Source organism: Pseudonaja textilis, chromosome 4 (genome assembly GCF_049901715.1).
Source record: "Pseudonaja textilis isolate UNSWEBS1 chromosome 4, rPseTex1.2, whole genome shotgun sequence".
Lineage (NCBI taxonomy): Eukaryota > Metazoa > Chordata > Lepidosauria > Squamata > Elapidae > Pseudonaja > Pseudonaja textilis.
The window spans coordinates 76,957,086-76,971,450 of record NC_141993.1 but is presented as its reverse complement, the minus strand read 5'-3'; the positions used below and the strand labels follow the sequence as shown (position 1 = coordinate 76,971,450).

Genomic DNA, 14,365 nt, shown 5'->3' with positions numbered 1-14,365 from the left:
AGGGATTCTCTCAAACCAGCTTGACATTCAGATACAATGAAGAAAGGTGAGATTAAACTTTTTATTTTATTTTATTTTACTTTGTCCAATGATTCACTCTATGTGTGAAATTATCTCCCACACCAACATTGGCCTTGGAAAATTCACTCCCTCAACCTAGGGAGTAATGTAGGGAGGGGAGAATACATATTTATTCTAGTTGGTCCTTTCTTCCCACAGGTTTTTGGCAGAGTTAAAGTTACAATGCTGTGGAAACTTTTGCAAAACAAAGGCTAGGGTTAGGGAGAGATGTAGTATCTACCAGCATAGAAATACGTTGTGTTCATTTGATCTGGCCATTTTTGGCTGGCATAGAGGACAACAGGTGTAGTTGCCCAATATGGATTTGCCACATTTAGCCTCTATTTCAGATGAATCAGATAACTGCTCATGTTGGAACTAAAATTGGACAGGCATGGATTTTCTCCTGGAGCCCATTTCTTGTGCCTTTTGGAACAGAGCTTTGGAAGGAGAGAAGGTTACAGTTCTTGACTTACAACAGTTCATTTAGTGACTGTTCCAAAGGGCACTGGAAAAAAGTGACTAATGATTGTTTTTCACCCTTACAACCATTATAGCATCCCCATTCAGACTCTTGACAACTGATTCATATTCATGATGGTTGTAGGATCCCAGGATCATGTGATCACCTTTTGCGACCTTCTGACAAGCAAAGTCAGAGTCTGACTTTCCCACTGACTTTGCTTGTCAGAAGGTCGCAAAAGGTGATCACATGATCCTGGGATCCTACAACCATCATGAATATGAATCAGTTGTCAACCATGTTACTAATTTAACAACTGCAGTGGTTCACTTAACAAATGTTGGCAAGAAAGGTGGGTAAAACGGGGCAAAACTCGCGTACAGTAACATATGTCTCACATAGCAACATAAACTTTGGGTTCAGTTGTGGTTGTAAGTCCGCTTGCCTTTTTCTGCTGTCATGTTACAGCCAGAGAATGAAAAAGGCATCCCTTTAAAGTGAATGAGATACTAATAGGTTTTATTTGGCTGCTGGTGAGTAAGGGAAAAGAACTGGGGTCCAGCATGTTTGCTTTGGATTCTGCCTAATGCTGTTAGGTGGGTGCTTATGGGTGAGCTTTTTTACTGATTGCTTCATGCAGCAGCCATTCAAAGTTATGATGGTGCTGAAAAAATAACGAAGGATGCCTTTGTGACATTTGCAGCATCTTTTCACTCCGTCAGATGTTTGCCATTAGAGTCAGTATGTGTTGTCCTACGTCTGACCCTTTTTTGGTTCTCTCCCTCTATCTCAGAGTGGAAAGATTGGAGAGAAAAGGACTACAAGAGAGTAAGCAGACACACAATGGGGAATACACAGAGACCAATGTAGCAGCACAGCTGTTTGCCTAGCATACTTGGGCTTATTCTCTTATCATCTTTTTTGCTGATGAATGTAAATTACAATTGTCTTAGTAATTGAACAAACACTGGGGTGAGTGTTCCAAAGGCTGAGGTAGGGGGAAAAGAAAAGCTGAAATATAATTGTAAGCATAGTTGAGATTACATGATTTTCCAGGTAGGAACCACCCCACTTAGCAGTTAAGTTGCCTGTCTCAGGTTTGATTGCGGAATGAAAATTGCCTGTATTTAATTTATTGCAAGTTGAATCCCATGACTTTTTTTAAAAACCAAAAAGCAATTGAATGGGTAGCCTATGTAAACACACTTTAATGCTTTCTCTTATACACTTTCCCGCTGAAAATCCTCATTCTAATGTTGTAATCCTCCTGGTATGATTATTAGGCTTATCTTCAAGTGTAGTATGGCATGAAGTCTTAATTTCTGCTACACTTGCTTAAAAATATGCACCCCTGCCTTTGAAACTTAAAATAATCAGTAGCCTGGTGCCAAATTCATTTTCTTTGCTGTAGAACTGCGCTTCTGCTGGCAAACTGAGAGAGGTTGGTATGTTCTTAATTAAAAAATTCTTAGTTTGCAAGATTTTACATTTGATTTGCCTATGGTTTCATCTAGTTCCATGCAATCCAACTATTCCGTTATTTTTTTAAAAAAAAATGAGAAAGGAAATAAGAGAAAAACAGTAAGTGAAACCATTCTACTCAACCCAGGGAAATTTATGAAAAAATGGGCTACGTTGATTGCAAAGAGCGCAAGAAGGAAACTTTTACAGATAGAAGAGAATTATTATTTTTTACCTCAGAATTGAACTGTAGGATTTTCAGTGCTCTCTGACCTTGGTTACCACTGATGGCACTGATGTTGTTACTTAGTTTGGTAATGAAATGCCTGCAAGAAAACAACAAAGGTCAGAGAGCACCAAGGACCCCAAAGGAAACTTTTAACTAAAGATACAATGAACTTTAACCCTCATTGCGTAGCATTAATGAGCAACATTATATAAATATCTTGCAGGTACTACAAGGGGCAGCCACTTGTTTTTATGCCTTCATTGGTTTTGACATCATTGCTACTACAGGAGAAGAAGCCAAGAGTCCCAATACATCTATCCCATATGCCATCACTGCTTCCTTGGTCACATGCCTTGTGGCATATGTATCTGTAAGTTATAGATTTCTGAGTGAAATTTCTCAATGAAATTGTCTGCTTTGCAGGAGAGAAAAGGTGCATATGAGGGCTTTTTGTACACAAAAAAACTGTTTCAAATATTTGTCAGTTCACCATTGCACTATAAAGTTAATTTTCCCAACCAGGTAACCAGGACAAACTGGATTATAGCTCCCACCATTCCCAACTAGCATCACAATAATTTATATCTCCAAGGGAAAAGAAATCCAAATTATTGGCTTTTCTTAAAGTAGTGGACGATCACTTAAACATGAGTCAGCAGTGTGCAGCAGCAGCCCAAAAGGCTAATACAATCCTTAGTTATATAAACAGAGGCGTAGAATCAAAATCATGTGAAGTATTAGTACCACACCTGGAATACGGCATCCAATTTTGGTCACCACATTACAAAAAAGATGTTGAAAGTTTGGAAAAAGTGCAAAGAAGAACAACTAAGAAGGTGTGGTGACAAAAACATAAAGAACGGTTGCAAAATTTGGATTTGGCTAGTCTAGAGAAAAGAAAGACTAAGGGGGACATGGTAGCAGCATTCAGTATTTGAGAGGCTGCCACAAGAAACAATGGGTGGAAACTAATCAAGGAGAGAAGCAAACTGGAATTAAGGAGAAACTTCTGAACAGTAAGGTGCTTAATCACTGGAGATTTTTAAGAAGAGATTGGACAGTCACTTGTCTGAAATAGTGTAGGATTGCCTGCTGGGGGCTGGACTAGAAGACCTCCAAGGTCCCTTCCAGCTCTATTCTATTCTATTCCATTCCACTCCACTCTATTCTACTCCACTCTACTCGCTTGGCAGTCTATATTAGGCTATCATTTCAGCTAGGAAACACCCAGCCAAGGGGGCAGGGGCGGAGGGGGCCTCAAGTGTAGGATTAGCTTTGAGTCCTTGCAGAGCCACAACAGGTTCAAAACTGACCCCTACACACCCACACTCGTAAGCTCTACAGAACCTTATCTACCTGTTCCCAGGCTGAGGCTGGCAGTCTAGGGAGATTCCTGTATAATAGGCAGACTATAATAAAGTACCGAGCATGAACTTTATATGTGTAGTTCTGCTTACTTTGTCTGACAATATCTGGACGATAAAACATCTAGAACAAAGGATATTTCTCATGGTCATCTGAATTTAAGCAGCCCAGAAGAGCAAGTACCAGAATGTTGTATTTTGCTCAACACCCAAAGTGGTAAAACAGGAAGTAAAGAAGAAGAAGGATTATATGGATAGCAGCCTGAAAATAAATATAATAGTTGGATTTTTCCTGCATCATCTGCTGCCAATTTAGTCCCTCCAGAAGTCTCAAAACCACAGTTAACCTAAATTAACAGAAAAATAATATATTTAAATTCTTTACTCTTTGCTAATATTGTTAATTACAAAACATTTAAAAAAGAATCTATCATGGGGCAAAAACCAGCTGGAATTCTGCCCTACGAATATGGGGATAACACCTTAGAGAATTCAGTGGTGAATAGCTAACTTTGACTTTTATGAAAAGACAAAGGAATTTTAACTGATAATTGAATGGGAAATTTAGCTTATTATTCTTACAGTTTGAGTGCCAGAAAGAAGAGAGAGATATTTGTAACATTTTCTGTCTGGGAAAATAAAAGATGAAAGATGGTTGGGAGGGAAGAATTTCTTGTCCTGTCCAGGCAGTGAAAGATCTTAGTCCAGTCTTTCTAACAAAGAATGAGATACATTTGCTATTTCTAATCTTATCTTTCCTGGGGAGGAAAGCTATGGCATATCTAGACAGCATACTAAAAAGCAACGCTGCCAACAAAAGTGTGTATAGTCAAGGCTATGATTTTCCCAGATGCAATGTATGGCTGTGAAAGTTGGACCATAAAAAAGACTGAATGCCAAAGAATTGAGGCCTTTGGTGCTGGAGAAGACTCCAGTGAGTGAGACTCCAACTATGGTGCTGGAGAAGACTCCAGTGAGTCCTTTGAACTGCAAGGTGATCAAACCGGTCAGTCCTGGAGGAGATCAACCCTGACTGCTCTTTAGAAGGCCAGATCCTGAAGATGAAACTCAAATACTTTGGCCACCTAATGAGAAGGAGGAAGGACTCACTGGAGTCCTAATGCTGGGAACGATTGAGGGCAAAAGACGAAGGGAACGGTAGAAAATGAGGAGGATGGATGAAGTCACTGAAGCAGTCAGCATGAGCTTAAATGGACTCCGGGGAATGGTAGAGGACAGAAAGGCCTGGAGGAACATTGTCCATGGGGTCGCAATGGGTCGGACACAACTTTGCAACTAACAACAAATCTTGTCTTTGCCTATTCTACATTCACATTCCATTTCACACATGCACACACATGCACACACACACACACACACACATTATTAATACAGAAGGCACATAGTGCTTAGATTACATATTGTCCCTATTTAAATAATCCTCCCATGCATATCTTTCATAAACTTACAGTTAACTGTTGTTGTAAAATGCCGCCTATCCAACAACTCCATTTCTCCTTTGGCTTTGCATACTGATGTTTTTTGTAAAAAATCTGAACTATTGGAATATTCATAAACATTCCACAACTTCTCAGGGGCAAGACGTGACTTCTTTCAGTCAATGAAGCCAGAATTTAGTCACCAATAAATTATAGGGGCAGCTAACATTTGTTGCCAGTTTAAACTTTCTTTTACAGTATGGAATTATCTCCTTTTTAGATTTGCAAAACTAAAAGTTCTGGGGTTTGTTTTTTTTAAAAGTAGGAAATAGTACTAAAGAGATGTTTAATTTAGGGCGGCATAGTTTAGTATTTCATTGTTTTTTTTTATTTATTCAGTTTAGAGGGCCATCTGATTTCTAATACTTCTGGATGGCTCACAATTTTAAAAAGGTAACAATGAAAAAAAAAACCCAATCCCAAACATCCTAAGAAACAAAACAAGATCAAGCACAGCTCAAAGACAAATATATAAACAAAGGAAAAACTATCCGACTGAAAAGCCATCTGGAAAAACAATTTCTTGCTGTTCTCAAAATAGGTTTTGACCAAACAAGTCGAACACCAGCAAAACTACTGTAGTATTTTCTACTACTGTTAGTATTTTCAAATAATATACTGAAATTCAATCTTAGTGAAACCTCAAATTTGTTTTCATCCATGTCCTTCTCTCTAACTCTATGTATTCCTGTTTTTTGCAATAGGTCAGCATTATCTTAACGCTGATGGTGCCATACAATGACATTGATACAGAATCGCCCCTGATGGAGATGTTTGCAGCTCATGGATTTTACACGGCCAAGTTCATAGTTGCTATTGGATCTGTTGCTGGGCTCACTGTGAGCTTGCTGGGCTCCCTCTTCCCAATGCCTCGAGTAATTTATGCTATGGCTGGTGATGGACTTCTCTTCAGGTAAGATATTAACATATCCACACAACATTGACAATCACAGTACAAACAAATATGAATACCTCAAAGTAAAGGTAAAGGTTCCCCTTGCACATACATGCTAGTCGTTTCCGGCTCTAGGGAGCAGTGCTCATCTCCGTTACAAAGCTGAAGAGCCAGCGCTGTCCGAAGACATCTCTGTGATCATGTCGCCGGCATGACTAAATGCCGAAGGTGCACGGAAAACTGTTACCTTCCCACCAAAGTGGTCCCCATTTTTCTATTTGCATTTTTGCATGCTTTCAAACTGCTAGGTTGGCAGAAGCTGGGACAAGTAATGGGAACTCACTCTGTTACGGAGTGCTAGGGATTCGAACTGCCAACCTTTCTGATCGACAAGCTCAGTATCTTAGCCACTGAGCTACTGTGTCCCTTCTTTAATCTTTATTTCTTTAATCTTGTCAGGATTTAAAGTATTTTTAAAGTATTTAAAGTATTTTAAATCCTGATAAGAAAGTTGAGGTTCTCCTTGGGTAGTTGCTTTCTTCAATGCTGAGATAAAATCTCAAAGCAGTTATGCAGAAACATGAGTCAACTATTTTTGGGCTCCATGGCCTCCCCATATTCTTCTCATCATCTGTCAGCTTCAGTGGAGGGAAGGTTGTGGTTTGTGTCTAATTCAAATTTCCCATTAAGTTCAAACCAGAAAATTCTAATTTTATTTATCTATTTAGAAAATGTATATGGCCACCCTCACTAACAGTGACTCTGGCAGCTAACAAAATGTAATTAAATAATCAAGATAATAAGTCAGAATCTTCTCTAAGTTCTTTGGTTCAAATGTAATGGCAATTCTAGTTTAAACTGAGATTTGCTCACTGAAGAAGTCATGAAGAGAGAAGAGGAGCACATGAATGCATATGAGTACAATTCTTATCCATAATTCATCAATCATGAATGAATTTATGTACAATGATCCATTGTCTATTGCCCAGTAAATATTCCACAGTCACTGTGGTTCAATGAGCATATAATTGAATTTTAACATATTTGGCCTATATCTAAAATGTAAATAATGTAAAAAGCTTATTTTAGAGCTGAAAGGTTCAGTGAGAAGGAACATGCATCGAATCCAAATTATGAATATTGATATGCCAATAGTGGGTGTGTAACATGCAAGGCCAACCATTTCATGTGGAGAAGCCAACTGAACTGAGCTTCAACTCATTTCAATATCGGTACGATCTTTCAGAGGGAAGAAAGCTAAATTAGCAATGCAAAGCATGCTATCTGCAAAACTCAATTCTGTAATCTAAGAAAGAGAAATGATGAGAAAATTTAGAAGGAATAGCTGGATATCATTCTCAACTTCCCCACTGTCTCGTTCTGCTAAATGTTAACATAGGTCTGTATGTATCTTGGAGGATTTGAGCAGTGGTGGGATTCAAAAAAATTTACTACCAGTTCTGTGGGCGTGGCTTGGTGGCCGTGGCATACCTTGATGGGCATGGCTTGGTGGGCGTGGCAGAGGAAGGATATTGTAAAATCTCCATTCCCTCCCCACCCCACTAACCTGCTTTCCAGTTCCATTCTCCTGTGCAGGGCAGCAAAAGAAGACCCAGCCGTTCAGCTAGGACTCGGGAGGCAGCGAATAGATGGGGGCGGGGCCAGTCAGAGGTGGTATTTGCCGGTTCTCCCAACTACTCAAAATTTCCACTACTGGTTCTCCAGAACTGGTCAGAACTTGCTGAATACCACCTCCAGATTTGGGTTCTTTTTCCACCATTTTTCCTTACAGATACTTTCCCTGCCCCATTTGCAAATAGAATAAATAAAGTGAGCTGCACACAGGGACATTGGAAGTGGGATTGGCCTTAAGCCCTATTCTTCATTGAAAGTTTTAAAGAAGTTTTCAGACTTTCCTCCTGATGTGTAACATAATGCAGTCCTTTCCTTCATCAGCCTGTCCTTTCAGACTTATGGAGAATATAACTTACAGAATTCCAAGTCAATACAGCTTTGATCTCTTCTGACTGGGAATTATATAATCTATCTCAGGGGTGTCAAACTCGATTTCATTGAGGGCTGCATCAGGGTTGGGTTTGACCTTGGGGGGCCGAGTGGGTGTGGCTGGGGTGGGCATACCAAAGTGGGTGTGACCAGTTCAACATCCTGCAGCCCTCTACCAAGGAAAATGGAGCCCAGGAAGGCCGCATGAGTAGGGGTGGGATAATACCAGTTCACACCTATTCACTAGAACTGGTTGTTAACATTTTAAGCAGTTCGGAGAACCGGTTGTTAGAAGAAATTACTGGGCTAATCCTGTAAAGAAGGCAGGAAGGAAACATTCTGGTGTTGCTTACAGAAACTGCCTCTCCATTAACCTTTATTACATTCTTGGCAGGACTAGACTTCCTGTCTCAGGAACTTCTCTGGAATTTTTTCCCCTCCTTTGATGGTACTTTGCTTGTGTGGAGTGACCATTCAAAGTTACAATGGCACTGAAAAAGTGATTTATGACCCTTTTTCACACTTATGACTGTTGCAGCATCCCCACAGTCATGAGAGGCCAGGCGAGGGGATGCGTGCCTCGAAGTGAGTGATATTGAGTTAGCCACGCCCAGCCAATAACATGACCACCAAGCCACGTCCACCCAGTCACATAACCACCAAGCCACGCCCACCAACTAGGCCACACCCACAGAACCGGTTGTTAAAAAATTTGAATCCCACCCCTGCGCATGAGGCCCTCACAAGCTCCATGCTTGCCGGCTAAGGCACTGTGGGCCAGTCCTTCACTGTTTCCAGAGTGGCCCCATGGGCCAGATCTAAGCGCCCCGCTGACTGGATTTGGCCCGTGGGCTTTGAGTTTCACACCCTTGGTCTATCTCAACACGCCTGAAGGACAGCAGATCATTAAATCCTATCCCACTCAAATCTCTTTGCATTGCCTGTCCTTAATATTAATCAGGGTGTTGATGATAAGTAACTTTCCTTCTTTTCTCCCTAGATTCTTGGGCCATGTCAGCTCTTATACTGAGACTCCCGTAGTAGCATGCATCGTCTCAGGATTTCTAGCAGCACTTCTCTCCTTGCTAGTGAGCCTGAGAGACTTGATAGAGATGATGTCCATTGGTACTTTACTTGCCTACACGTTGGTCTCCGTGTGTGTCCTGCTTCTGCGGTACCAACCGGAGAGCGATATCGATGGCTTCGTCAAATTCCTTTCTGAAGAGCACACAAAAAAGAAAGAAGGGATTTTAGCTGATTGTGAAAAAGAAGTTTGCTCTCCGGTTAGCGAAGGGGAAGATTTTGCAGGACCCCCCACCAACCCCTGCGGTGCAAAGAACCTCCCTTCCTTGGGTGACAATGAGATGCTAATTGGAAAATCAGACAAGTCCACCTACAACATCAACCATCCCAACTATGGCACCGTTGACATGACCTCAGGAATAGAAGCAGACGAGTCTGAAAACATCTATCTCATCAAGTTGAAGAAATTGATAGGACCACGATATTACACTATGAGAATCCATCTTGGACTGCCCGGGAAAATGGACAGACCTACAGCAGCTACAGGCCAGACTGTTACCACCTGTGTCCTCTTGCTGTTTGTCCTTATGTTTGTCTTCTGCTCTTTCATTATCTTTGGAGTGGACTTTCTTTATGACCAAAGCTGGTGGGCGATTCTTCTGGTGGTCCTCATGGTTCTGCTAATTATTATGTTGGTTTTTGTTATCCTCCAACAGCCAGAAAACCCCAAAAAACTGCCTTACATGGCCCCCTGCCTGCCTTTTGTTCCTGCGTTTGCCATGCTCGTGAACATCTATCTCATGCTGAAACTTTCGAAGATCACTTGGATACGGTTTGCCGTCTGGTGTTTTGTGGGTATGTCCTGAATCTGAAACAGCAGTAATCAAAGCAGCCTTTCACTAATGTTGGACTAAAACTTTAATTCCTATCCTCTTCAAGAGTTATTCTTATATATCAGGTGTTTTTATTAAGTTATTAGGTATTATAAAATGCAAAAGTAAATAAAAGAGCAATGTGGAGGGCAAGGGAAGAGGAAAGAGAAGTGAGGGAAGGTAGGGAAAAGAGGGAAAAAAAGAAGCATTGACTCCCAACTCTCTCTGTTGCGGTAAAATAAGGCATTAGCATCAAATCGCAACTTTTTGTTTTTCCATAATAATATGGACAAGTCATTTCTATAAAGATCTATCAATCTAGTCTATAAAACCCAAAGTCAAAATTACATTCTTTTCCATATCAAGCACGAAATTCAGAAGAGGTTTCCATTGGAAACAAAAGTATTTGCGTTCTTTTCTTTAACCAGAGTAGTCAATTTTGCCCTTTCAGCCAACTCCATTCACTTCTGCAAGGTTTTTCTTGATTTGATGGTTAGAATGGTTAGGTCTTCAGTGTTAGGAGCCATGCTGGTGCAGTAGTTAGAATGCAGAATTGCAGTCTCACTGCCCACAGTCAGGAGTTCGATCCTGACTGGCTCAAGCTTGACTCAGCCTTCCATCCTTCCGAGGACCCAGATTGTTTGGGGGAAATTTGCTGACATTGTAAACCTCCAAGAGAGTACTGTAAGAGCACTGTGGGTTGATGTATAGGTCTAAGTGCTAGTTCTATTGCTATTTGGAAGCACCTAGTCTCAAAACCTTAAGAAGCCAACAGTGAAAATGTTCAGGTGATTCTCCCTGACTTTGCAAATCACAGTTTATAAAGCCATGAAGAAGCCCCATGTCTGTTGTCTGTAATGAGAGCTGCTGTCCACTCTGCATATCTGCAGAGCCCGAGAGAAACCTATTGTTTTCATTAGCATAGACAGAAGAAATCTCTGAATTGGCTTTTCCAAAATCATTTTGATTCAACATCCTGAGGCATAAACATAAAGTGATTCCAGATATAGGTAATAAAAAACAATTTATGACTTAGTCTACATTGTCTGAGCTCTTCTTGTTAAGCCCTAGTTGAACAGTGTCCTTAATGAAAGAATTGTGAAATGGCTTCACATAACATCACTGGATTGAAAAAAATTATCTGGAATTATTCAAGGCTACATTTACATGGTGAACTATTGGAGCCTTAAGTAAAATGTCCTCTTGTTTAGTCACATCCATTATTTACATTTTCACTGCATATGCAGATTGCTCCTTTTAATGGCTCTTTTTAACCTCTGTTTTTCTATGGCTAATTTTTGAATAATCTAGAGAGAATGGGTAGCCTCTCTAATTTTTTTTAAAATTAATTAGATGATGCATGTAGCTTATTTTGATCATCTTCTGATGAAAAACACAAGTGGGAAAGCTTAAAGAAAAAGAAAAATAGGCTGTCCTTCAACATTGTTTCTTTTCTGCCTGGGTGTGTTGTTTTGCAACTGAACAATGCAATAAATAATACATATTTTGGTGGGGAGAAAGAATTCATTATGAAAGAAGCAGGAACAACAGAACTGAGCCAATTATATAACTATTGGGCAGTATATATATTCCATACTTGAGTTATAAATATTATAAAGTAAACTATTCAAGTTTATGGCAGTGAATACAGTGGACCTCTGTGAGTTCTGCCTCCTCTAGGCACTTCATACTCAGGAGATGACCTTGTTCTCTGCCAGCCTATGAGGTAACACAATTTGCAGCAGCGAGGCACTTCTTGTTGCCTCAGATACACAATCAGATACACAACATGCAGTTCAAGTTGCCTAAAGCAACCTCTCTGCATCTGTTGAAGTGTAAAATCTTTTTCCAGGCACTGGGATTGCCAGGAGAGATCTCAGACGCAAGGCCAAGTGAAGCAATATGACTGCCTTGTCCCAAAGGTGCTTTTCAAAAGGCAACTAGACTTTTTCCTTTTTGTCTTTTCTCCTTGAAAACATTTCACTTCTTATCCAAGAAGCTTCTTCATTTCAAACTGAATGGTGGGCAATGGAAAGATTTCTATTCTTTGCACAGTCATCCAGTTGTTAGCATTCAGAAAGTGGATTGTTAGCTCTCTGTGGAGGCCACTTGGGGATTTATCTGGACTCTTGGGGTCAATTGAGTCAAGAGTGCAAATGGATGTGGAACCTTCTTGGGACTGCTGAACGGTTCCACACCAGTGGTGGGATTCCAAATTGTACGTTACCGGTTCTGCATGCGCGTGTAACACTCAACGATCTCCCTCGGTGAGGTGAGCTGATTTTTTTTACCTCAGCTGAGGTGCAGCAATCCGCTCTGCTGTGCGATTCAGCTGAGCTAAAAATCAATAGAATATAGAACAGGAAAGGGTGGGGGCAGGTGGGCAGGGCCAGCCAGAAGTGGTATTTGTCGGTTCTCCAAACTAGTCAAAATTTCCGCTACCAGTATGCCAGAACCTATCCAAACCAGCTGAACACTACCTCTGTTCCACCCCCATGTGCACTCTGATTCAGGTGACCCTGAGGGTACAGATAAATCCCCCATGTGGCCTCAATGACTCTAAGAGAGCTAATTTAGACTACTAATGACCAGATGATGGCAAAGAATATAAATCCTTCTATTCCCCACCATTCAATCAGAACTGAGGGAACTTCTTGGATGAGAAGCACATTTTCAAGGGAAAAAAACCCCCAAAAAGTCCAGTTGCCTTTTGGAAAAGCACCTTTTGGGACAACCATTACTTAGATGATTGAGAATCTTTCATAGATATATGGTGGCCTTGCCACACTTTTAGTAGTAGGAGAAGAATCCTGCATGACAAGTAGTCCTCAATTTACGACCACTAATTGAGCCCCAATTTTCTGTTGTTAAGCGAGACATTTGTTAAGTGAATTTTGTCCTATTTTACAACCTTTCTTGCCAGGGTTGTTAAGGGAATCATTGCAGCTGATAAATTAGTCACCCAGTTGTTAAAGTGAATCTGGCTTCCCCATTGACTTTGCTTGTCACATGACCTTGGGGTCATAGCCTTGATCACATGACCTTGGGGCATAGCAACGGCCATTAAGTATGAACCAGTTGCCAAGTATCTGAATTTTGATCACATGCTCATGGGGATGCTGCAAAGGCTGTAACTGTGAAAAAAATGGTCGCAAGTCACTTTTTTCAGTGCCGTTGTAACTTTGAACGGTCACGAAATGAAGTCAAGGACTGCCTGTTCTTCATGAAGCAGCTTGGAAGAGTTGTTTCACTTCAAACATTGTCAAAGTGAGATCCTTCCAAAGTTTTGTGTAGTCCTAATGTAGGTCAGCTTTCCTCTTTAGTAAATGCAGATCAAAAAAAAGAAATAAATAAATAAATAAGAGCCATGGTGGCACAGTGGTTAGAAGGCAGTCCAGCAGGCTGCTTCTGCTGATGGCTGTCTGTCTGCAATTTGGCAGTTTGAATCTCACTGGGCTCAAGCTTGACTCAGCCTTCCATCTTTTTGAGGTGGGTAAAATGAGGGCCCAGATTGCTGGGGGCAATAGGCTGACTCTGTAAACTGCTTAGAGAGGGCTATGAAGCGGTATATAGGTCTAAGTGCTATTGCTATTGCTATAATATTTTTTATCTTGCTCCTGGCTTTGTCTACTGACCATGATTAAAATAAAACATGGTGGACTTGGTACATGAACATAGTCATTAATGGGCCAAATTTTATTCTCTTTTCCCTAGGGCTGCTGATTTATTTTGGCTACGGCATATGGAACAGTACTCTGGAAATCACCGCTCGAGAAGAAGCTTTGCACCAAAGCACTTACCAGCGTTACGATGTGGATGTGGATCCATTCTCTGTTGAAGAAGGATTTGACTCCACTGGGAATGAAAAGTACCAGGACTGGGAACCTGTTGATGACAAAAATTTCTCTTATCAGCAAATGTCTAAAGGAAAGGAGAGCAGTCGGACAAGTAGCAAATCAAAGAACAAAGCCAAACACAAACAGAACTCAGATGCATTGATTTCTAATGATGAGTTAGACTACTCACCAGAGTAGATGCGATAGAAACACAACCATGTCATTTTATTTTATTTGGTCACTTGGGCTGAAATTCAGGGGCTGCATTCACACAACCTGTTCAACCCAGGTACTGGATTCACCCATTTGGGGGACTAATACTATGAACCATGATGGCTTAACTCAGTAAGCATTCCCACAACATGGCAAGCTTCATGAGTTACATGCAAGCTCAACATATTGTGCGAATGCATTTGTTAGGTCTTTAAATGACCCGGGTAAGAGTGTTGTGTGAATTGAGGTCACAACTTCTTTTAGCTCTCATTGGAAACCCTTCATTCTTATCAAGGTTTGGATCCTTCTGCCAGTAATTATTTCACTCACTCTCTGCTGCTCAGGATGGTTCTGTCAAGGGTCCATCCTGAATTCCACCAAAGGCCCAACCAAAGGAATCAAAACTGATTTCTCTACACACACCCTCCTAGCCCTGATGTTATTTC

At 40.8% G+C, this 14,365-nt stretch overlaps 1 protein-coding gene across 1 annotated transcript in view; it reads left to right on the top strand.

The window, feature by feature from the left end:
* The window catches only part of SLC7A14 (solute carrier family 7 member 14), a 65,127-nt gene extending 51,184 nt beyond the window's left edge, over positions 1 to 13,943 (top strand). The window contains exons 5-8 of the mRNA XM_026705683.2: positions 2,437 to 2,583; positions 5,781 to 5,989; positions 8,976 to 9,853; positions 13,585 to 13,943. Of these exons, the coding sequence (XP_026561468.1) occupies positions 2,437 to 2,583; positions 5,781 to 5,989; positions 8,976 to 9,853; positions 13,585 to 13,904 (1,554 nt within the window). The 3' untranslated portion in view covers positions 13,905 to 13,943. The remainder of the gene's footprint in view (positions 1 to 2,436; positions 2,584 to 5,780; positions 5,990 to 8,975; positions 9,854 to 13,584) is intronic.
* The last annotated feature ends 422 nt before the right edge of the window (positions 13,944 to 14,365 follow it).